We start from the raw sequence: 25859 nt of genomic DNA, 5'->3' as shown, positions 1-25859 counted from the left end.
TTTCCATTAGATCACATGGGTATTACAAATAAATTTATCAGATTATATGCTTGAACAAAATCATATGATCATTTTAAATGAAATAAAATATATATGCAGTCTATATGCTAATTAAATGGGTTGATGTATATAATTTTGTGAGAAAATTAGCATCGATTGAAATTTTTTGGGCCAAAAACATATATGCTGAGCCAACTGAATATTAAAGGCCCTCGGTGGGCGCCCCTCCTGCCCTGGCCCAGGGCTGACCCTGAGTAACTGTTATAAATACTCTGAATTATTTGACAATGAACATTAAATCACCCTACTACAATCGCTGGTACTCAAACTCGTGACCTCTAAGAATAACAACGATTTCTTTAACCACTGAGTTAAGTTGGTTCGTGCTATAATTAAATGAGGTTAAAACTACAAGTATAAATCAATCATACTTGAACATTTGTAATTTAAAAAATATTAAGTAGCTAATTACTCGGAAAAAAGAAAGAAAGAAAAGCCCGGGTACCTAATTGTAACAAAAAAATAAAAATTGAATACCTAACGGCATAAAATATATTAGTTGCCTAAATGCAACATTTAAAAAGTTGAATAACATATTGACCAACATCCAGATTAAGATTCTCCACACAAGTACTTTATCATCTTGATAAGGAGTGTCGAAAGAAACTAATAGAGATGGATCGAGAGGATATTGGGATATGGTCGTGCTTTCTAAAAATTTTAAATTTTAATATAAATTTAAATATTTTGTATTGATGATTTAAGTTTATATCTCCTAAAAGTTTTATAGTTTTACAATCCTAAAATTTAATATAATTTTATAAATTGGTTCTATTAATATAATTGCTGGCAAATTCTCTACTTTTATAGGCAATGGTGGTTTGATTCAAGTGAAGGTTGCCAATCCCCTCATGGCATGTTCCAATGGTTAAAAAAAAGTAGATACAATAAATAAAATGAAAAAGAAGCTGCTTTTCTAGAACTCAGATCCAGGTTTTAGATTATAATCTTACTAGTGGAACAGTACTTTTAAACTTTTGCAAGTGCGAGATTAAGATTATGCAGCCATTCATGATTAATTAGTACGAGGCTTTTCGTCTATTCTAAATGTATATGTATCACACACAATCTCTGCCGATCTTTCGAATCCCACATAAAGAAACACTTAAAACTATAAACCAATACTAATACATTTTGGTGGCTGATTCACTTTCTTCCACTAATCGTGAATTACCATTCAGTATATTTGAGCTGATCTTGTGTGGATAATATCAATCACCATTCCACTTATCTTTGCTCCTATAAATATTCGACCTTTCAGCCCCACATGAATACAACAAAAACCCCAAAATAAAACACATGCTCTCCCTTTCTGCAATCAAATATTAGGAATTTCCCCTTGTCTTCAATGGGAGTATCAGATCATCACGTTTCGTCTCTTTGTTGTGAAGTGAGAATCTTGGAAGGTAAAAACATAGAGCTGAAGTCCCACGGTAACCTTTTTATCAGATACTATCTTCCTGCAGGAAACAACAAGAGGATTCAACTGAACACCAAGCAAGTCTGCACTAAGTCATCCTGAATGATCATCTGGAACGAGTCATTCTCTTTGGAATGCTCAACATCTGAAGAATCGGTCAAGTATCTGAAGAATCGGTCAAGTACCTGAAGCAACAGACTGTAGTTTTCGAGCTCCGGAGAAAGAAGAAACTGGGGAAATATGTGGTTTTGAGCAGAGCTGAAATGCCATTGGAAGTTGTATTCGAATCACCAAATATGGAGATTGATGAATATTGGCTTGCCATGGTTTCGATGAATGATGGGGCTCTTGAAACTGGCCTCAAGCCTCCTTCAATACGTTTATCAATGAAAATGGAGAAGAATGAGAGAAAACGGAGGTTGAAGAACCATTGGGAAGGGTGTGTGATAGGTCCCAACCAGTACAAGCACAACAACCACAAGAAAGTATTATCTTTGGGTAAGAATGAACCATAAATTCATTAACTTCTGATCTCCCTTTTTCCGATGTCTTCTTTCCAAATTTATACATCAAAGAAACAACTGAAATGAAGCTAATGGTGTCCGAGTCTGTAGGAGACTCATCCACCCACTACCCATGAATTGCAGTCGTGCTAGTAACTGCCCTAAAACAAAAGTAAACCAGCAAATGCAATAAAAGGAAATTATGCTGAAGTAGAATAAATGGCTTGGCTTCCGACATGGACATCAGTCTATATAGCGTGAGTTGGGGCTTCGGGGTCTGACATGATCTTCTGGGCTTATCATTGCCCACCCCATGAAGAGGATGCTTGTCTTCAAGCATCAAATGAGGAAACTGGTGGCAAAGAGTATTTGTGGACTCCCAGGTGGCTTCTTCGTGGAGTAGATGCTTTCAATGCACCAAGCTTTCTTCCATGAAGGTGTCGTTACGCTTAATCCATCGTGTATCAAGTATTTGTTGAGGTTCAAGGGTTATGACGCCATCATCTGCAAGTGGAGGTAAGTCAAGTGGAGTGACAGCTGGAGTGCCATTGTATGGTTTAAGCAAAGAGACATGAAACACGGGGTGAATTCGAGCTGTAGGTGGCAATTACAGGCTGTATGCTACTGCTCTGATTTTCTCTAAAATAGGGTAGGGTCCATAGTAGCAGCTGGATAATTTTTGATGAGCCCGTTTGAAGACTATTTGCTAGCGATATGGATGGAGCTTTAATAGAAATCGATTACCAACTTTGAATTGGATATCTCTTCGGTTGGAGTCAGCTTGTTTCTTCATTCGGTTCATGGAAATCTCTAAATTTGTCTTGAGTTGGTGGAGCAGCTCGTCACGATGCAGGAGCGTTTTATCCACTTCATGAATTGGGGAAAGGCCCTCCGGATAGGTGGGGAGAAGTGGTGGAAGGCGGCCATAAAGAGCTTGATACGGTGTCATTTTTGTTAAGGCGTGGTAGGTGGTATTGTACCAATACTCTGCCCAAGCGAGATAATTACTCTATTTGTGTGGCCATTGGTGAACGAAGCAACACAAATTTTGTTCAACACAACAATTAACAACTTCAGTTTGGTGTCTGTTTGGGGATGGTAAGCTGAACTGAGCATGAGTTTGGAGCCGGATAGTTTGAAGAATTCTTGCCAGAATTTACTAATGAAGATTGGGTCACGATCACTGATGATGGAGCGTGGCATCCCATGGAGTTTGACAACTCCCTCAATAAATTTTTCTGCAACAACTTTGGCCGTAAATGGGTGAGTTAAGGGAATAAAGTGGGCAAACTTACTGAGCCTATTGACGATCACCAGAATTATGTCTTTGCCATGAGAACTGGGCAGCCCTTCAATGAAGTCAAGAATGATGTCCTCCCAAACCTGTGCAGGAATTGGTAAGGGCTGTAATAATCCCGTTGGTGCCTTGGTCTCTGGTTTAATGCGTTGACATACCTCATATTTCTGGACATACTCCTGAACAGACAGATTTATGCATCTTTGGCCAATAAAATTGTTGTTGCAATCTTCTATAAGTTTGAAGGATCCCCGAGTGCCCTCCAACTTTAGAATCATGAACTTCATACAATAATTTGGCCCTTAAGGAATGATCAACAGGTACCACAACATTTCCTTTGTAAAGCAGCAATCCATCACGCCAATTCAAGTTGTCACGAGGAGGGTCACTAGCCTTTTTACCCAAAAACTGCATATAGAAATCTGATTTAGAGGCCTCACGGATTTGCTTCCAAATATCCACATCTGAAAAATGAAGAGCAGCAAATAATGGGCTTTCTTGCCGCCTAGATAAAGCATCTGCTGCAGAGTTGTCACGACCCGGTCGGAAGATGATTTCATAATCGTACCCCAATAATTTGGCCACCAATTTTTGCTGCTCCGGAGTTGAAACACGCTGATCTAAGAAAAAATTAAGGCTGCGTTGATTGGTTATGATGTAGAATTTGCGGGCAAGTAAATATGATCTTCACAATCGTATTGCTTCCACGATGGCTAGCATTTCCTTTGCATAGATTGACCAAGTTTGCTTAGTGATTCCCAAGGCTCGACTTATATAGGCAATTGGTTTATTTTTTTGAGTTAGAACAACGCCAATTCCGTTCCTCGATGCATCTGTTTTGATGGAGAAAGGTTCGGTAAAGTTTGACATGGCTAGTGTAGGGGTGGATGTCATGGCTTGTTTCAAAGCTAAGAAAGTCGATTCCGCTTCTTCATTCCATAGAAACTTCCATTTTTTGAGGAGGTTTGTTAATGGTTGAGCTACTAATCCATACCCTTGAACAAACTTGCGGTAGTATCCGGTGAGCCCTAAGAATCCACAGAGCTCGATAATGTTGGAGGGTTTTGGCCAAGCAACCATTGCGTCAATTTTCTTTTCATCAACTTTGATGCCACGATGTGTAATTATGTGGCCCAAATACTCTAGCTCTTTTTTGTCGAATGCACATTTGCTAATCTTGACATAGAACTGATGTTGCCGAATGATGGAGAATGTAAGTTGGGCATGCTCCAAGTGCTGCTCCCATGTCGGACTGTAAATTAAAATGTCATAAAAAAACACCAAGATAAACTTCCGCAAATACGGTTGAAAAATCGAGTTCATTATTACTTAGAAGGTAAATGGTGCGTTGCATAGCCCAAATGGCATAACCAAGTACTCATAGTGGTCATTGTGAGTGCGGAAAGCAGTCCTAGGAATATCAGGGGTGCTAACTCGTATTTGGTGGTATCCTGCCTTGAGATCCAACTTAGTAAAAAAAAAGCAGCTCCGTGTAACTCATCAAGCATATCATCTACTGTTGGAATTGGGAAACGATCCTTTACGGTGGTAGCATTTAATGCTCGGTAGTCTGTGCAGAATTGCCATGTGCCATCGTTTTTCTTCACAAGCAGTATTGGAGAAGAAAATAGGCTGGTGCTTGGTCGAATCAACCCTGTATTGAGCATGTCTTGAACCTGATTTTCAATCTCAGATTTTTACAAATATGCATACCTATGTGGCCTCACATTAATAGCTTTAGTTCCGTCTTGGAGTAGTATTTTGTGATCAATTTCACGTGCTGGTGGTAAGCTGGTAAGCGCAGCAAAGACATCTGAATATTCCTCTAGCAATGCCTGCATATCTGATGAGAGTTCCTCATTGTTCTGTTATCCTTCGAGCTGAAAATATAAAGCAAACAACGCTTGTCATTGTAGAAAGTCCTTGGTGAAGCCTTTCAATGTGGTGTATTGGATTGGTGGAATTTTCATCCCCTGGAGTTTCTTAGGCTGTTGCTCCCAAATGAAGTCCATAGTTCGTTTTTTCCAATCACAAATTACTGAACCCAATATCTCTAACCACTGAATGCCTACCACCATATCCAAACCATTTAACGGCACAAAAAAGAAGTCGAGGTGGAACTCATTACCTTGTAAATTAACCATGAGCTTCTCATATTTCCCTTTACAAGACAATCTTTCCCCATCGGTAACTCGGACAGTAAACGATGTTGTGGGCTTCACGGGCAAATGAAGCGTTTCGGCTACTCGATCAATAATGAAATTATGAGTGGATCCACTATCGATTAAAGCAACCACCTTATGCACTCCAATAATTGCCTTAATTCGCATTGCTCTCGGTACAGTCCATCCAGTTAGTGCATGTAGGGTAATCTCGGGCTCCTTTCCGTTGTCGTCTTTCTCAATCTTAGACATTTCCCTTGTCATGTTTACCACTCCCATTTCGTCTAGTGTTTCATCTTCCTATATACAGCCCTCAAGGATCATTAACTGTGGTGCTTGACACTTGTGTCCAGGGGTGAACCTTTCATTGCAGTTGAAACATAATCCTTGAGCTCTACGTTTCTGCATCTCATCCCATGACAACCTTTTGATTGCCACTTGTGTGGAACCCTTGGGAGGACTGGTGTTACTTATAGGAAAAGAAGCTTGTAAGGCACCTGGCCATACGAATCACCTCTGTCTTGTAAGCTGATCGTCCCTCATTTTTGCCAAGCTAATTGCTTCATTCACATATTAAGGCTTGAACATTCTTATTCCATCAGACACCTCTGGTTTCAAGCCCCCCATGAACGTACCCACTAGAGCCTTTTGGGTCCATCCACGAACTCGATTCCCAACCCGTTCAAATTCCCGTTGATAGTTTCGTAATGTTCCCGTTTGTCTCACTCGGGATAGTACTTCGTCGAAGTCTTCATAATCAGGGAGTCCAAATCGAACCCTCACTTCATCTTCGAAGGCTTCCCACGAGATGCTCCCTTGTCAGTCAGTGAATGCTTTTCGGAACCACTGCCACCATTGATTTTCCTCACCTTCAAGGTGGAACGAAGCTAGGAGCACCTTTTGATCAACGACTATCTCTTGAAACTCGAAGAACTGGTCCACACGATTCAGCCATTCTGTCGGGTCATCTCCAGAAAATCTTGGGAATTCCAACTTTGCAATCTTGGAAGAAAATGGCCAAATGTTTTCGTCGGTATCTCGGTTGGTTCAGTGGGCTCATTCATTCTGATAATTATTATGGCTAGGTGATCCGCTGCTTGCGGAGAATGCTCCAGATAGTTTTGCAATAGTATCTTCTAGTTATTGGATCTTGTCGGTGATTCCCACCTCCATGCGATGTATTCCTGCTTGAACTCCTCCAAGCCCTTCCTCTAGACGCTCGATCCGTTCTTTGTTTGTTGTCATGGTCCTGTATCTGATACCAATGATAGGTCTCAACCAGTACAAGCACATCAACCACAAGAAAGTATTCTTTTTGGGTGAGAATGAACCACAAATTCATTAACTTCTGATCTCCCTTTTTCCGATGTCTTCTTTCTAAATTTATACATCAAAGAAACAACTGAAATGAAGCTAATGGTGTCCGAGTCTGTAGGAGACTCGTCTACCCACTACCCATGAATTGCAGTCGTGCTAGTAACTGCCCTAAAACAAAAGTAAACCAGCAAATGCAATAAAAGGAAATGATGCTGAAGTATAATAAATGGCTTGGCTTCCGACATGGACATCAATCTGGGCTTATCAGTGTGGGTGCCAAGGCATTGACGAAGGGTGCAACTGTGCTGCAAATTATGAAATATTTGCACTTACAGCTGCCATGGAAGGACTATTTTAAAATGGTGGCCAGAGCACTAGGGATATTAATATTAATTTTCTTTTTGATTTGTATTTGTTTGTTATTATATTGTTGTCAAGAGATTAAGTCAATTTTCTTCAAGGCTTTGAAAAAATTATAAATTTTTGGCTTAATGGCTAACGAGGAGCTTAAATTTTCGAAAAGGAAAAGACAATTCAGTCCAAGAATTTTTATATCCAATTACAAGCCTTTAAACTTAGAAAATTAATTGTTGTGTACAAGCCTTTAAACTTAGAAAATTAATTGTTGTGATCCTTTGGTTAGTGAAAATCGTAGATGACTGCTATGATGTTGACATAGAAATTCACATATGAATAATAATTTGTTATAAGGGTCTAATTGATTCTTTTAGAATGTTTGAGGTCCTAACTAATTTATTTAAAAGCTTCGAGAAAAACACAAAATAAGAATGCCAGCAGAGAGACCACGAGTAGGCTAGGTTTTCTCCACTTCAATTTTTTTTTTTTTGGCAAAGGATGCAAGAAAGGCAGCGACTGATTGCAACAAGTTCAAGATCAAGGTTTGGGCTAGAGAATAAAGGCTTTTCAGGGAGTATGGTTTTAGGGTGCGAAGGGGACATTTGCCACAAAATTTTTGATAAATTTACTTTTAATCCCTTAAAGATTTAAAAAATCTTAATTAGCTCTTTTAAAAGTTTTTAAAATTCTTATTAAACCTTAATTTCTTTTATATTTTTAAGTGTTTCCCACAAAAAACTTTAAGAATTCCCATTAATCCTCTGGTTAAGAAAATATCATTGCGTACCTTAAATCCTTAAAATTTTAAATTTAACCCAAATTAATATACAGAGATACATCAGTTCCAACTATTGGGTCAGACTATTAAGGCAAGATTAAGTACCAAATGTGGGATTTTGGCATTCATGTGTAGTTCTAGTTCTAGGAGATGAAAAGCGGTGGGTTTTGGCATTCATAGCCGATTACTTCCTTAAAACCGTAACCTTGTCTTCTTACTGCAGTGCATCTCCTTACATCCGAATCCTTTGAATGTGTCTCTGCCTAAACTATGTTCCTAAATTACGAAACATAAACCACCCACAAAGTAAAAGCACTTTTATTGCTACCGAAACACAGTTATAGTACAAGAAACCAGGTAAACAGCTTCCGACACACACAACAGAGCAACAACACAACAAACAAGAGAGTAAAAACATCATTCAGTGATTTCGACGACCCTGACATTTGGACTCTGTGCAACATCCTTTCCGATGGTCACGACGAGCATCCCGTTGTCCATAAAACCCTGAATCTCATCCGTCCTGGCACTCTCAGGCAGCTTGACCCTGCTCATGAAGTTACCATTCTCGGTGCTTATCTGGAGCATCCTATCATCGTCAATGAAAACTATGACTTCGTCTCTGCTTACCCCCGGAAGGTAGGCTTTGTAGACATGGGACCTTGGGGTTTCTATACAGCTGAGTTGAGTCCCAACGGATGGGAAAATTTCGGAGAAACCACCGCCAGAAAGAAACGAAGGGAAAGGGAAGCCATGGGAGAATGGGTTTAAAACATCGAATTCGTTGAATGGATCCCATAAGTCTAGAGGGAATGGATCACTCACTCTGCCCTGTTGGCCGTTGGTTGGGACAATTGACATGGTTCCGGTGGGTTAATTGGGAGCAAAGGGAGAGTCTGGAATTGTAGTGATTTCTAGGAAGAAACATCTGGGAAGAGCAAAGTTTTTATGCACTAGAAATGTCCATGATCGACATTTCCTCTTGTTTGGGACTTTCTAGAATCTGTGTGGGCTTGCCTGTTTGAACCTTTAACAGAGGTTAAGCCCACCCTACACCCCTTGTTACATATGCCTCTCAATTAATTTTCTGACCAAATCTTCATTGGTTATGGCTTTGATCATATTTTGCTAAGCTCTTTGTATATGGGTGTAAATGAAAACACTGATGAATTGTTGGTAAACTATTTATGATTTTTTTCATAAAAATTCGTTTATATTTATTTATCAAATTAAATAAATGAGTATAAATAAAAATTTTATGTTTTTTAACTAATAAAACAAAATGAATATATGCATATTTGATTCATATATGTTCACGAATAAATTTATATATCGACTCATTTATAAATCCGTTTATCTTAAAGTTTATTTATTAACTTTTTTATAAGTTCATGTACTTGCCCCTCTTTTTCTTTATTTTTTTATATTTTAATCATTAGTGAAGATATGAAACTAAATTAAATATAAGGTAAATTTTGAAGTTTAAATTGTGAAACCTAAAGATCTTGAGGACAAGTGGCATAGTTTTACCATTTTCTTTGACTTGCAAATAAAAAGATAAAAGGAAATTATTGGTTGCCAAACATTTTTTTTTGAAATTAAAAAGGACCTCCTTAAAATCCCCTTCTAAACGTAGAAAGAAGAAAAGAGTACCCAAATCCATTCACCATTGATAGCGTCATTTACATCATTGAAACATAAAGGACAATCATATTGAAACCGCACTGTAGAGGAGGAGATTGACGCAAGATTAGCCAGAATGTGAGCAGCAACATTAGCCGAACGTCTAATTGAGGGGATGCTATACGAAGTGTTTTAAGTCTAAAACCAGGCGTGCTTCAGATAATGTAAATCGTAGAACTGACATATCTGATTGATGATTCATTATTTGGTCAACCACATTTGCCGCATAATTACTTGAGTGTATACCATCTCTGTTGCGTCGAAGACCATATAGAGTGGCATGTGCTTCAACTAAGCTGGCGTTACGTGAACCTTCAATACAGCTGGCCCTGCCAGCCAACACAGCCATCAGCATCACGCAGAATAGCTCCCACAGCTAAAACACCATTATCCAAAGGACAAGTACCACCCACATTCAGCTTTACAAAGCCTGGTGGAGGTCTTATCCAGCGGTCAGAGAGGTCACCAGTTGCAGGGGTAATATCAGTCATCGATATTATAGGATTTGCCCGATTATACGCAGCTGCATGGCTCGACTGGAAGCCACCAAATGCCAGTTCGGCAGCAACCTATTTTCATGCACCAGTAAATTATGAACAAATGAACACAAACATCTTCGAAAACAAACAATCATGAATCAAATATAAACAACTTCTAAACAATCAAACAAATACAAATATAACTTTCTTTGTTCAAACTCAATTCATTTACACCCCTAACTCTATATATTCTTCTTATTTTGACCAAATCTTATTTTTCTTTTTCGTATTTGTTCAACACGTCGATTCCCTTCAAAACTACCGTGTATCCAGTTCTAGGCACAATTTAAACCAATTTTTTTCAATTTCCAGAACTGTGAAAGAATTACTGAATCACTGGTAATATCTACAGTGGACACAAATATTGACATTTAAAAGCTAAACATTAAGCAGCTGTTCTCAAACGTACAAGTTGTCAAGAAAAGACTCAACATGAAAATCTAAGAAAAATCTGAACTTACCCACATCCAAACCTGCGTAACGTAGATTGAACCTATCAATAGATTGTCTTAACTCTCAATGTCAGATAAATCAATATCAATGTCCCCAAACTTGACCTGAACCAAAGAAAGAATCAATGTCATTGCTCAAAATATATCAATTAGGCTTGATTAAGTTTTTTTTTTTGGTTCATTATAGGCATTTGGTTCATTTGTTCTCAATGGTCAGTTTACTGGTATTACTTATGTCAAATCAAACTCTAATAGCAATAAATGTGAACAGATCCCCATGGGGACGTCTGTTTTGTGCCGGTTACTGTAATTCTCATTGAAAAGTGAAAGTTCAAATGTCAAACCACCACATTAAATGATATGCATGAAACATTAGAAACATTAATGTTTTATAACACAGCTTGGTTAACATGATATTCCATGCTTTTGGATGTTCTTTCGTTTCTTGTGTAAAAGAAACTGGCAACTCTTGTGCAAAATAAAGCAATCACGGACCACATCAAGGAAATGGGAAATGATTCCAGCGATTAAGAGGGAGATAGGGAGTTCGGACACTGTTGTTCAAAATAGGTATTAGAATATGCTTGAAGACCTGCAAATCAACACATTAACAGTTCAAAGCTGCGGGAACTCTAACATATATTGAAGCTTGATTGTCTCTGCAGCACCGTCTGCAAATGCTGTTTCATTGAGATCCATCATCAGTGCTTTGATGACTAATAATTTATATATTCCATACCACATGTATGATCTGTTCTTCTCTGAATATGCCTTCTAAAAAGGAGAAGTTTGCTTTAAAACTCAAGCTATAAAGATAGAAATATCAAACTTACCGTTAGTACACCTTCACCTTTTGAGGTTCCAACAGTTTCATCACTGGATGCAAGTATGTCAGGAACCTCTTTCTCGATGTTTATGTCCAGAACCGAAGATGAATAAGCATCTTCATATCCACTTTCAAATCGATGTAGTTGTGACAACTCAACTGAGCATCCAAATGGATCTGGTTTTTAGACGGAAATGGAATGTCTAAGTGGCTCAAAAAAGTTAACTGCAGTGTACATTTTGGATTCGTGTTTCCTTCGTCCGGAAACACAGAAAAACTATAGACATCCTGACCCTCCACAAAGGGATTTGACGTACTCAACACGTGTTCTGACATGTGCACCACAGTTAACTTTTTTGAGCCTCTTAGAAATTTCTGATAAATTTCTTTCGGAATGAATTTGAAGTACTCAGCACATGTTCTGACATGAACTTACATGTGAAGTGTTTAAGCTGCATTTTTCCCTCACCGGAAATGGAGTCTTCTCTATTATAATAGGCAAGACATCTGAAATTTCAAGAAAAGGAATTCATTGCACATGCTTATTATCAAACTGAGGCCAGGCAATTAATACCATATCTATCATGAATATCCTTACCAAGAAAACAATGCTGGTTGGTCTCATCAAAGCTCGGCTTAATCAACGCAAAACATGAAATATTAACAGTTACATTGGTGTTTTCAACCATCCCTGATAAGAATGGTTTTTCCTGGAAGTACCTTTGTGTCAAAATTAAAACCTTTGCAAAACAAACGTTGATAAAGATGACATAACAAATAAGAAAAACACTTTTAATATCATATTAAATGTGACACTCGTATGTTTTTGAAATACATTCCAAGTCAAGCGGATTTTCTATTCAACTTCAATTCAGGTGAGAGTACTTTTACCATTAGAATGTGAAAGGGAAATCTATATACAATTTGCTAATGTGCAGAGATAAAGAATTTATATTGCATTAATTCAAGAAAAGACAATTATACGCAAAGAATTCAAGAATGTATGTGTATCTATGATGTTGTGACTAAAACAAAATCAAGACATAACGTTCGATATGATTTTTAACAAAATAATAGTTGGCTGATTAAAACAAAAACTAAATAATAGTGAGTGCCCAAATAGATAGTTTAGCCTTACCATTTTTTTACCAAATCTTAATTAGTTATGATTTTGATCATATTTTGCAAAGCTCTGTATAATTTTCTTCTTATGTTGAACAAATAAGCAGATGTTCTCAAAACGTACAAATTCTCAAGAAAAGTCAATATAGAAATCTAAGAAAAATTTGAGCTTACCCACATCCAATGTAATACCCCAAACATCTGGTCAATAACTAAAATGTAAGAAATTAAAATTTAGTGGTTTATTTGGAATAAGTAGAAAAGTTTAAGGACTAATTTTGGAAATTTGTGTTTAGGACTTATTAGCAAAGATGAAAGAATGGAAGGGTAAAGAGGTCTTTTAACAGTAAATAAATTTAATATTCATTTTAAAGATATTTTAAGTATGTTAGGAGAAAGAGAAGGAAAAAGAAAAGTGTAACATCCTAAACTATGGGTTAGTGACTAAATGGTAAAGTTTCAGAAATTTGGTGATTTAAGTAGAAGAATGGATTAGTTAAATGATTTATCTGGAAATAAATCCTAAAAGTTGTTAGTAATTATCAGATGAAGTAGAGGGCAAAATGGTCATTTGACTAATAAATGAATTAAAAATAGATATGATAAGGATATATATGTTAGAGGGGATAAGGATGAAGAGATATTCTCTTCATCTTCTTCTTCATGTACAAGAGAGAGAAGAGCCAAGCTTGCAAAGGTAAGATTCCTTGTTAGCTGATTATTTGTTAATTTTAAAAGTGGGTTTTGATCATTAGGTAATACTTAAGCTTATGGAAAGCTTAAGTTGTTCTAAAATCAAAATATAAAGAAGTTATGAAAGATTACAGAAAATGAGTTTTTAAAGGAAATTCTGGAAAAGAGTTAGTAAGTGAATTTTGAGTAGGAATTTGACTTGTCATCAATCTAATTAAGGAATATGGAGTGTTAGAATTAGATTTAAAACATGTTAAAAATCTGGTATGATTCTTGAAGTTAATAAAGATGAGAGAATATTAAGGTTTAAGATGAAATAAATGAGTATATATTGGTTTAAGTATGTGTACTAGAGTTAAGAAGGAAAAAGGGGATGAAACATGAATGATTTAATCCAAAATGAGTGAATTTTCGGGTTCAAAAAGAGGTTCTGGGCAGAGTGCATCGATGCACATTCATAGTGCATCGATGCATCAAGGTTAAAACCCATAAATCGTTTGAAGGTGTATCGATGCACAAGAAGTGCATCGATGCATAAGTAGTGAATCGATGCATCCCAGTAATAATATAACATCGAATGCATTTTATGCACCGATGCATCAGTAGTGCATCAATGCATACCTTCATTAAAAGATGAAATTGCCTTTTCTCTTAGTCTAAAGAGTGAACCATTAAAGTATATTAGTTATAATACTAATATAGATCTATGTATGATGATGTAGATATAGAACGTGATCCCGTTCAGGATCAATTGAAGGATTATAATCGAATCAAAGCAAAGCTAAGGTGAGTGCAATTTAATTTATACTTATACTATTGAATAAACATTTGGCTTGCGATGAGCTAGTGATGGAGTTACTATGGTAAGAAGTAACTCCTAAATGTTATTTGATTGGTGACAATGTTATGATTTGTGTGATTATGAGATATAAGTTATATGGAAAGTATATGTGAAATAAATATGAGTTTATATGAATAGTGATAAAGCTATAAGAAATGATTTATGTGAATACATGCATTTGTGATGCGTGTTATATGATATTAGATATATGTTTATACATACATATGGTATGTGACCGAAGAGAATGAACATGTGATTATAAAATCAATGATTACACGTACATTAGATACGTGACTGAAAAGAAAAGATATATGTTCATAAGAGAAAGGATATGAATAAGTAAATTGAAATGTTATGAATGTTAATGCCCATGTTATGTGATAAGGAGCTAGTGGTATAGTTGGCATGCCAAGGGTCGAGGGTTTACCTATGTTCTTCGGGACATATGAACTGTTTACCTATGTTCTTCGGGACATATGGATTGTTTACCTATGTTCTTCGGGACATATGGACTGTTTACCTAGGTTCTTCGGGATCTATGGACTCGTCCTTTGGGACGAATACTGAACTAAGGTTCGGTGCCCCATGAGGGAATTGATACGAGCTGTGGTGACAGCATTAGTGCACAACCTCATGTACTCACATACCTTAAGTTCTCAAATGTATACATGGGCTAATGCAAGGGATTTAAAGATAATAAATAACTTGTTATGATACTATATATATGCTTTGTTGTGAAATGACATGGATACTCGATGGTGAGTATAGAAAGGTTCATATGCTTACATGATAGAAAGAAATTAGTAATAATGATATGATAAGTATATTAATGATATGTATAAGTATGCATTATGTATATGAAATGGTTTGTGGTTTTATTATATGTTTATATACCTCACTAAGTCAACGACTTAGCGTGTAAGTGATTTGCACGTAGGTATGGAGAGGAGTAAAGAGCGATGTGGAGTAAGACATGTCAGTTCTCCTTACTCAATATCAGATCAGAAAAGAGGTGATTAATATGTACTTAATATATAAGTTCTAGTTGGCATGTATTCAAAAGAATATATTGTATAAACTCTGAATAGTTTGTAAACGTTTTGAATAAGTTGAATGTTATAAACGGTTTTAAATTACTCAATATTTTATACGAATAAATGTTTGAAAAGTCAATGTGACACTTCAGACTCGTATCCGGGTCGGATACGGGTAGGGGGTGTTACATTTAATGGTATCAGAGCTACAGTTTAGCCGATTCTAGGCTTAAATCGAAGTCAGAAGTGTTTTAAAAAGTATACATGCCAACTCAAAGTGAAAAAAATTATGATCTGATAGTGTAAGGAGTATGATTTCTTGCTAATAAAAATAGATTATTATATGATAATAGAAGTATGATAATAAGAGCTTCGAAAGAAGAGAAAGGTAATAAACCTGAAGGTAATAGCATTCACCTGCCCTGGCCAGGCAGGGAGAAGAGCGAACACCTCAGGAAGTGCATGTATAAAATTTGGAAAATTATTCTTCATGTTGAAGAATGTTCTGATGTGTTTCAATTTATACTTCTTTAACTCATAGAATGAATGTATCAAATTAGTTGATGAGTATGGTGGATAATTGTCACCATAAGAACGTTAAAAGATTAAATGATGTGATTAGAATTGTATAAGAGTTCAAGAATAAGTGCATTGATGACCAGATTATAAGATAGATGAAACTGGAATACACGAGCTTGAAACAAGGGAATTGCACCTTGTATGAGTATGATTATAAGTTTAATAAGCTAAGCAGAATTGCTGCTGAGTTAATTCTGACTGAAAATAATACATGTGGTTTGTTGTTTAGGACTTGCGCCTTAAATTAAAAGAGTGTTACTGATTTTGAATTTGTTATCGTTTCAAGAAATGGTTAATTGTGTTAAAGCTTTAAAGAGAAAGAGCTTAGAATGAAAAGTTTGGAGAATAAAAATCTCATATGATTAAGAGAATTGGTGCTTCATAGAGTTCAATACCATCAAAGAGGGTAGAGATTCTGGTTTTAACTTCAGATAAGGTATGAATTAGTTGTATTCTCTGCCAGAGAATCAAATCTGATGAGAGTCAGACAGACTCAATTAGTATGGTTTGGTACTGAAAGATTAAACAATGATTTAATTGATAATAAACCAAGGTTAAAGACAACCTTTGTGAATTAGATTAAAAGTTCTGTTAGAGTTATGAAAATTGAAGCGGTAAAAGTATTATAAAGGGGTGAGATGAGTATTGAGATTTGGTAATTGTTGAAATAATTCCAATTGCAAAGAATGTATATGAATGGTTAGATAAAGGTTTTCGCTTTAGATTAGAAGAATCGATGTTGATTAACAGAGTTATGAAGTTGGAGTATATTAAGTTAAAGGATTAGAAGCTGATGAAGGAAAATACAATTATAAGAGATAGTAAAGAATGAGGTTATGTATAAGTGAAGTTGGTTATTAACGTTATAAAGAGATGATAAAGATATGATTTGTATATAAGAAGATTTTGATAATGAAAGGATAAATGGATAAAGAAATGAAAAGATGGTGTTTAAAAGATTAAATATGATAAAGGGTAGAAGGAAGTGCAGATTATAAGTTTGATTAGAGTAAGAAAGTATGTAAGGTTATATGAAGAGATTATGTGTATCGTAATACAGACAAGGATGAAAGAATGAGTAAAAGTTTGGATTGTGGTGAATTAATTAGAAAATGAGGAAAGAAATCAATTGATTGATTTTTGATTTTGAGTGATAAGAATTGATGTTACTGTCTACAGGATAGTAACATTATATGAATGAAATCAGAGTTATGAATTTGAAACAAAGGGATAATATTGTGTATAAGAAAAAGTGCGGAGATGATAAGGATTTGTACTAGAATGAAAGAGTTAGCGTTGACTAACAAGATTTTGTGGTGAAATTGTATGGATAGTGTATTTTGATTACGTAAATGTGATATAGTGAATGAAGTGAGAATTCGTATGGAAGTGTAAATGATAAGTTCGATATAGAAACACGAAAAGTGTGCAAGGTGATGTGAAAATATTGTTTGACTCCTTAAAGTATATGTTTAATCACAATTGAAGAATATTTAAATTTGTGTTTTGGTCAAATGATGACGAAATACAAGTTTGGTATGGTTATAAGGTAATTAGAGAGTTATGGAGAAATAGATGGATTTATGATATAGAGTGATGAAATGGATGTTACTGTCAACGTGAGTGACATTATATGGAATTTTAGAAAGGTCAAAGGAAAAATGCATAATCGAATGAGAGAAAAGACAACAATGGATTGGTATTACTGGTTATTGTTTATATGATAAGCAACAGAAGATGAATATATAAACGAAAAAGATAGTTGTAAAACTAAAGGATTGAAAAGTAAGTTTTCTGATGATGACAAGAAAGAATAAGTCAGGGAAACAACATAAGAACATTAGAAGATATGTTCTTATTAAGATGTGCAGTGAAAATTCGAGGACGAATTTTCTTATAAGGAGGGGAGAGTTGTAACATCCCAATCTATGGGTTAGTGACTAAATGGTAAAGTTTCATAAATTTGGTGATTTAAGTAGAAGAACGGATTAGTTCAATGATTTATCTGGAAATAAATCCTAAAAGTTGTTAGTAATTATCAAATGAAGTAGAGGGAAAATGGTCATTTGACTAATAAATGAATTAAAAATAGATATGATAAGGATATATATGTTAGAGGGGATAAGGATGAAGAGATATTCTCTTCATCTTCTTCTTCATGTACGAGAGAGAGAAGAGCCAAGCTTGCAAAGGTAAGATTCCTTGTTAGTTGATTATTTGTTAATTTTAAGAGTGGGTTTTGATCATTAGGTAATACTTAAGCTTATGAAAAGCTTAAGTTATTCTAAAATCAAAAGATAAAGAAGTTATGAAAGATTAAAGCAAATGAGTTTTTAAAGGAAATTCTGGAAAAGAGTTAGTAAGTGAATTTTGAGTAGGAATTTGACTTGTCATCAATCTAATTAAGGAATATGGAGTGTTAGAATTAGATTTAAAACATGTTAAAAATATGGTATGATTATTGAAGTTAATAAAGATGAGAAAATATTAAGGTTTAAGATGAAATAAATGAGTATATATTGGTTTAAGTATGTGTACTAGAGTTAAGAAGGAAAAAAGGGGATGAAACATGAATGATTTAATCCAAAATGAATGAATTTTTGGGTTCAAAAAGAGGTTCTGGGCAGAGTGCATCGATGCATTCATAGTGCATCGATGCATCAAGGTTAAAACCCAGAAATCGTTTGAAGGTGTATCGATGCACTCTTTTAAAATAAATACATCGAATGCAATTCTTGCATCGATGCATAAGTAGAGAATCGATGCATCCCAGTAATAATACAACATTGAATGCATTTTATGCACCGATGCATCAGTAGTGCATCGATGCATACCTTCATTAAAAGATGAAATTACCTTTTCTCTTAGTCTAAAGAGTGAACCATTAGAGTATATTAGTTATAATACTAATATAGATCTATGTATGATGATGTAGATATAGAACGTGATCCCATTCCGGATCAATTGAAGGATTATAATCGAATCAAAGCAAAGCTAAGGTGAGTGCAATTTAATTTGTACTTATATTATTGAATAAACATTTGGCTTGCGATGAGCCAGTGATGGAGTTACTATGGTAAGAAGTAACTCCTAAAATTATTTGATTGGTGATCAAAGAGAATGAACATATGATTATAAGATCAATGATTACACGTACATTGGTACGTGACTGAAAAGAAAAGATCTATGTTCATAATAGAAAGGATATGAATAAGTAAATTGAACTGTTATGAATGTAATGCCCATGTTATGTGATAAGAGAGCTAGTGGTAGTTGGCATGCCAAGGGTCGAGGGTTTACCTATGTTCTTCGGGACATATGAACTGTTTACCTATGTTCTTCGGGACATATGGACTGTTTACCTATGTTCTTCGGGATATATGGACTGTTTACCTAGGTTCTTTGAGATCTATGGACTGGTCCTTCGGGACGAATACTGAACTAAGGTTCGGTGCCCCATGAGGGAATTGATACGAACTGTGGTGACAGCATTAGTGCACAACCTCAATGTACTCACATACCTTAAGTTTTCAAACGTATACATGGGCTAATGCAAGGGCTTTAAAGATAATAAATAACTTGTTATGATACTATATATATGCTTTGTTGTGAAATGGCATGGATACTCGATGGTGAGTATAGAAAGGTTCAATATATGCTTACATGATAGAAAGAAATTAGTAATAATGATATGAGTACTGATAAGTATATTAATGATATATGTAGTATGCATTATGTTATATGAAATGGTTTGTGGTTTTATTATATGTTTTATATGCCTCACTAAGTCAACGACTTAGCGTGTAAGTGATTTACACGTAGGTATGGAGAGGAGTAAAGAGCGATGTGGAGTAAGACATGTCAGTTCTCCTTACTCAATATCAGATCATAAAAGAGGTGATTAATATGTACTTTAATATATAATGTTCTAGTTGGCATGTATTCAAAAGAATATATTGTATAAACTCTAAATAGTTTTGTAAACGTTTTGAATAAGTTGAATGTTATAAAAGTTTTTAAATTACTCAATATTTTATACGAATAAATGTTTGAAAAGTCAATGTGACTCTTCAGACTCGTATCCGGGTCGGATACGGGTTGGGGGTGTTACAAAACGTTTGGAAAAACTTGGTTATTTCTCTTCTTCTTCCTCTTGCTCGTGAACTTCATTTCTCAAGGTGAGTTTCTTTAAGTTGGTTTTTCTTTTCATTTTTGTGTTGGTTTTGAAGGTTTGAGTGATATAAAAGCTTAAGAAAAACTTAAAGATGATTAAAAGCTAAGAGATTAAGAAATTATGATGAATTAGAAAAAGAGGGTTTTAAGAGAATTCATAATATACGGTTAGAAATTTGATTTGTTAAGGGTCTAATTACTGGATTTGAAGTATTAGAAGTGATTGAGAACTTGTTTGAAAAGATGGTATGATTTTTAGTTTTAAGAATTCTATAAAGAAATTTGGATGTAAAAAGGGGATTATTGGTGACAACTGTCATTTTCGATGTCAAAATAATTCATTTTTCTCAATTAATCAATAAGGAAATGCGTAGTGTAGAGAAATAAGGGTCGAATCCTCAGGAACTTAGAAAATTACAAATTTATGTATGATTGTTTTAAACCAGGCGTGAAAGTAATAAAAGAGGGGGTTTGGTATAAATATATTTAAGTGATAAAAGTGATTAAATAAATAAAAACAATTTAAATAAAAATAAGAGAGTAGAGATTGTGAATAAATACTGTAAAAATTGCCTCAAGCCTTGTTTTGACTCAATTTCCTTATGATCATCGAATAAGATTTTCTTTTCGGGATTCACGTCGGTTACTTTGTCTACAAGGGCTATCCCCGTGACTCTATCTTGTATACCGAATACCTAAGGCAATCTTTGATTCCGGCTTCGGTAATTGATTTTAACAACATCAATTGTGGTAGATCAATTACCGTTTAAGTTCGTAACTTCCGACTCGGATTGTTGCTTCGATAACTGTCAATTCGGATCTCAATTCCCTCTTGGCGAAGCTATCTCACCAAGTGTGTTCCCAGGAAGTCGAATTGCTTTCTATAAGCCGAATCTTGTTTAATCGCAACAACCTCTTGACCAAAGTCAATCTTTGATTTTGAAAACTGTTTTGATTTTGAAAAATAAGCGCAGAGATTGAGAGAGATATTCCGAAGATATTAAGGGCCTGTTTCAATTCTCCCGATGGAATTGAGTCATCGCGACAGCTCTCGGCTTATGAAAAGTTTAGCTAAGCATGACAAAAGTCATACTTAGCAATTTGAAAACAAAGCTTGAAAAATAAAAGAAAAATGAAAAGAACTTGAAAAGTAAAAAGAGAAAACTTTTATAAAAACTAGTGAGAAAAGAATATTGTAATCCGAATGATGAGTTTAGGCTTACCCCAAGTGGGTATTTATAGCCTCTCAAAGCCTAAAGGATAAACAAAGAAAATAAATAAAATAATCCTAAAGATAATTGTTTTTTTAATTTAAATTCAAACTTAAACTAGTCTCCTAATACAACTCTGCTCGTCAATCTTCCAGAAGGCGTGCGGAGGAAGTCTTCTAAAAACCGTCGCTGACTGGACCTTCTAGAAACTGTCACGTCAGACCGCGTCATGCCCAGAATCGTGCCTATGTCTCCAGCCGTGACCAAATAATAAAAAAATGCAAAATGCGTCTGTTTTGTCACTAATTCTGGAAAGTAAGGACCTGCACGAAAACAAACATAACACGACCAATTTAGCAGTAATAATTCCTCAAAACCGAAGAAATAACGAGTAAAGATTAACGATTCTAAACACTCATTAAATTCTCCCTCACTTATCTCATGTTTGTCCTCAAGTATGATTAATCAAACTAGTCAAAAATTTCATTTACCGTTATTTGTCAAGTTTCATATTCAAGGAAGCAAGGTAGAGACCACAATAACTATTCAAGTCAAGAAATCAATCAATTGAACATCACCAATTGGAACAAGTCAAGTGCAATTGTAATATCCATTCATTCATTAATCTCAATGCTCATAACTCAACACCTTACCGGGATTCACTCAAATCACTCAATGTGTTTGGGGTAAAGAAACGCTCAATGTCAGAATCGACACGATATTACCATAAGCCTGCAAGTAAATCATATCTCCACTACTAATAAGAACACAATGCATAAATCAAAAGGTCTTTTATTAGTTGTAACGGGGCTTAGGTAAAGGTAGGAAAAAGGCTAACTATATAGCTAACTATTCAAGGCAAGGAACTAACAAATGATAATCTTAACTCCATTAAAACATTAAGAACACCAAGAATAAAAGACTAATTGTCAAACAACAAAATACATTTGATTTCTTTTTTTTCCACACTTTTGTTGTTTTGTTTTCCATTTTTTTTCATGTCTTTTTTTTCTCTCTTTTTATTTTCGAACAATATTTTTTTTCGAACTGCTATTTTTTTCGCATTCAACATTTTTTTTCAATGGAGCATACAATGGTAAAATTATTCGCTTGACCTGAAAAAGGTAGAAAAGAGGGATAAAACAAAAAGGCTCAGGTTTGTAAATGTGGTGAAAACAAAGAAACGAGAATAAGCTCGAAAGTGTTTAATTAAGGGGAAAATGCATAGGTAGGCTTTTTAGTGGGGAAACGGAATGGTTAATCCTAAAGTGCCCAAATTATTTTTAAGCATCATGTTCATGTGTAATCTCGACAGTATTTAACATGCAGGTTCTAGAATACCAATGCCAAATTTGACACACTCAATCCAACAAAATGAGAGCGAAAAATGATATGCTCGTAAAGGCTCAAATATCACCAAATTGTTTTCATTCATTGAGCTAATCACATTACAACCAACAAAGTCATGGAATATCACAAAAACATCAACTTATCACAATTAATGCTATTCATTATCAAGAATATCCTAACTGGTTCTAGAGACCAATGCCAATTTGACACACTCAATCCAACAAAATGAGAGCGAAAATGATATGCTCGTAAAGGCTCAAATATCACCAAATTGTTTTCATTCATTGAGCTAATCACATTACAACCAACAAAGTCATGGAATATCACAAAAACATCAACTTATCACAATTAATGCTATTCATTATCAAGAATATCCTAACTTAAACAATGATGTGTTCCCAAACAAGCATAGCATTCCAAAAATATTCAACAAGACAAAGAAATTCAATGAAATTTTCGACAAATCCAACCAACACATACTAGCATCGAAACATAAAGACAAGCAAAGGGAAATTTAATCATACTCTACTCCCCCTTACTTAAAGCGTTTTGCCTCAAAACGAAAAAAAAATTAAAGTGCAAAAGAAGGAATAGAATACTCCCTGGATTTACTGTCGACCACGACCATGGTGGAAGGCAAAGAAGTGGGGGGCTCGGTTTTGATGCCGTGAGCTGAAGCATGGTCAGGTTGTGTCGACGGTGGAAAATCTACTTTGAAATCCTATGTAAAACCATAAACCGGATGATATATTAGTAATAGTTGAATGAAAATAGGATCAGAATTTACCTTCGGAGTATTTTCCGATGTCGCCGAATGCATCGAACACGATGGCAAAATCGACTATTGTGGACGATAAAAAAAGGAGCAGGCGGCGGCGGAAAGGAGTCTGAATTACTCGGGATGGCAACAAAAGTCGGAACGTTGATGTTGCGACGTCCACCAAGGACGACGGGCGAATGAGCTGTGGCGTTGCCCGACTGATTTCTTGTGCGCACGATCGTGGAGAGGAGTGGACGGGTTGAAGCACGTTAGCATGAACGGAATAGTTTAGGAAGGCCGACGACGGTGAAGAAGAGACTATGGATGTGTTTTTTTAAAGGTGATCGATTTAGAGAATATGAAATGAAGTTGGGGTTTAATTTGGTTCTGCTGTGCGTGGGGGTGTTTGGGTTTGAATAGAATTTGGTTTTGATGAGAATAAAGGGGAGTTTAAAATTAAATGGTGAAGTGATAGAGAAAGGGATGGGATCCACGGTCAAAGAGAAAAGAAAGGAAAGAGATAGGGCGGCAGAATGTATCACAAAAAAGGGGGGAAAATTGTTTTTGGGTTTTGCTATCGTACGCCAAGCCTCTATTGGGTTTTGCTAACGTGTTCCGTTAATGAAACGGTGTGCACAACTGGGCTTCTCCTTTTTTTCTGCTTTGTTTGACTATTTACTGCTCAACAGATTCTGAAATTAACATTGTTCGAATCATAATTTCGTAAATCCTCGTCGTTTAAGTTTGAATAAAAATATTCGGTTCCTGCAAAATAAAAATTAAATTAAACATACTTGAATGAATAAAAATAAAATGAAATAAAAAAATGTAACGGAATTGAAAACAATGGGTTGCCTCCCATGAAGCGCTTTTGTTTAACGTCGTTAGCTCGACGACCTGATTCAGACTACAGGTTCCGTGACAGACACTTCCACTTCATTCGTTTTTTCCAACTAAGAAATTCCTTATGAGAAATTTGAAAATTCTCACAAAGATTTCTTCTGATATTTTTCAATTTTAAAATATTGTCCAAAAGAATGGCCGCCAAAACATCTTTTTTACCAAAAAATGATTTCTTCAAATGACTCCTTGATGATTTCGACTTAATTTTTGGTGCATGCAAAAAGGAAGGTAAATCTTTAGTTTTTACAGGAGTTAAGATCAAATTTGAATCAATAAGTGAAATATTTTTCAACTCCCTTATTTCGTCTTTTTTATCATCAAATTCCTTGCATAAATCATCAACAAGTTCAAAAATGCCAACAAAATTAATACTATGAATGTTATCCGGATATCTCATTGCTTTATAAACGTCAAATTTTAAGATCTCACCGTTGAACTCCATAGTAAGAATACCGCTTCGAATGTCAATTTTTGCATTTGATGTGCTTAGAAAGGGACGACCGAGGAGGATTTCAGAACCGATGTTGCTGCGATCATTTTCCATATCAATCACATAAAAACCAGCAGGGAAAATTAAGTCTTCTACCTCTACTAGAACATTTTCTATGAGTCCTTCAGGATAAATAATTGATTTTTCGGCTAGCTGAAGTGTAACTCTCGTCTCCTTCAAAGGCTTGGTGGAAATTAAATTATAGACGGAGAGAGGCATTACATTGATAGAGGCACCTAGATCACACATAGCTCGCTTGATTTTAACCTCACCAATTTTACAAGGTATTGAAAACATACCTTGTTCTTTATACTTCGGTGGAAGTGGTCGTTGGAAAACTGCTGAGACGTTCACACCTAAATCCACTTTCTCGACCCCGGTAAGTTTTCTTTTAGTCGTACAAAGATCCTTCAAAAATCGGCAATACCTTGGAACTTTCCGGATAACCTCAAGGAGAGGTATATTAACTTCCAACTTCCGAAGTACGTCTAATATTTCCTTTTCCTCAGTTTGTTATCCCTTTTGACTAACCTCGACGGAAAAGGCGGTGACATGTCATAGGGAGATAACGTTGGGTCGTCTATTTGTTCTTCGTTATTCTCCTCCTAGGACCCTGAATCATCAGTCTTCTTCTCTTTCTGGGTCACTTTATTCAATGAAACATGTGGTCCCACTACTGTACCGCTCTGAAGAGTGATGGCGCTGACGTTCTCTCTCGGGTTTACTTCAGTTTGAGATTGAAGCTTACATTGTGATTCCAAGCGGCTTACAGTTTGAGCTAGTTGGCTTATTTGTTTGTCAATATCTTGGAAGTGTGCTTCATTTCGAGTCTGGAATTTCTCCTGGGAAAATGCTAACCTCTCGACAATCGATTCTAATGAAGACTTCTGCGGTTGTTGCGGTGGTGGAGGTCTCGCTTGATATCCTTGATTCGGTCTCGGGTTCTGAGCGTAACTGAAGTTCGGATGATCCCTCAATCCTAGATTGTATGTATTACCGTAAGGATTATAAGCTCTTTGGGGAGGTTCCGGAAAGTTTCCAACTGTGTTGACTTGAGTTTTTGCGTCGTCTTGAATCAGTGGACAACCGTCTGTTGGATGATCAGGTAATGCACATATTCCACATGATCGGTTTTGTCCTGTCTTTCCTGTAACAAGAGAGTTTACGAATTCAGTTAACTTGTCTATTTTATTTTCTAAGGAAGATGAACTTATCTCATGAACCCTTCGAGAAGGTTCATTATTTGTGCGAAATTGTTGGGAATTTACGGCCATCGTCGATATTAAGTCTCTAACCTCAGTAGGAGTCA

The 25859-nt window shown here is 35.7% G+C and overlaps 2 protein-coding genes across 2 annotated transcripts; one reads left to right on the top strand and one right to left on the bottom strand.

The window, feature by feature from the left end:
- Positions 1 to 1408: 1408 nt before the first annotated feature.
- Positions 1409 to 1995, top strand: LOC120185712. The gene is made up of 2 exons (XM_039189859.1): positions 1409 to 1557; positions 1632 to 1995. The coding sequence occupies exons 1-2, from the start codon at positions 1409 to 1411 to the stop codon at positions 1993 to 1995; spliced, it is 513 nt and encodes a 170-aa protein (XP_039045790.1).
- Positions 1996 to 8196: 6201 nt separating this feature from the next.
- On the bottom strand, positions 8197 to 8824 carry LOC120185577 (18.5 kDa class I heat shock protein-like). Its single transcript, XM_039189752.1, has one exon. It carries the CDS (start codon positions 8753 to 8755, stop codon positions 8312 to 8314), a length of 444 nt encoding a protein of 147 aa, XP_039045683.1. The 5' UTR covers positions 8756 to 8824; the 3' UTR covers positions 8197 to 8311.
- Positions 8825 to 25859: the final 17035 nt, after the last annotated feature.

The sequence above is a fragment of the Hibiscus syriacus genome, unplaced genomic scaffold, assembly GCF_006381635.1.
Source record: "Hibiscus syriacus cultivar Baekdansim isolate YM2019G1 unplaced genomic scaffold, ASM638163v2 tig00113124_pilon, whole genome shotgun sequence".
In the NCBI taxonomy this organism is placed as follows: domain Eukaryota; kingdom Viridiplantae; phylum Streptophyta; class Magnoliopsida; order Malvales; family Malvaceae; genus Hibiscus; species Hibiscus syriacus.
This window is presented reverse-complemented; position numbering and strand designations above follow the sequence as displayed.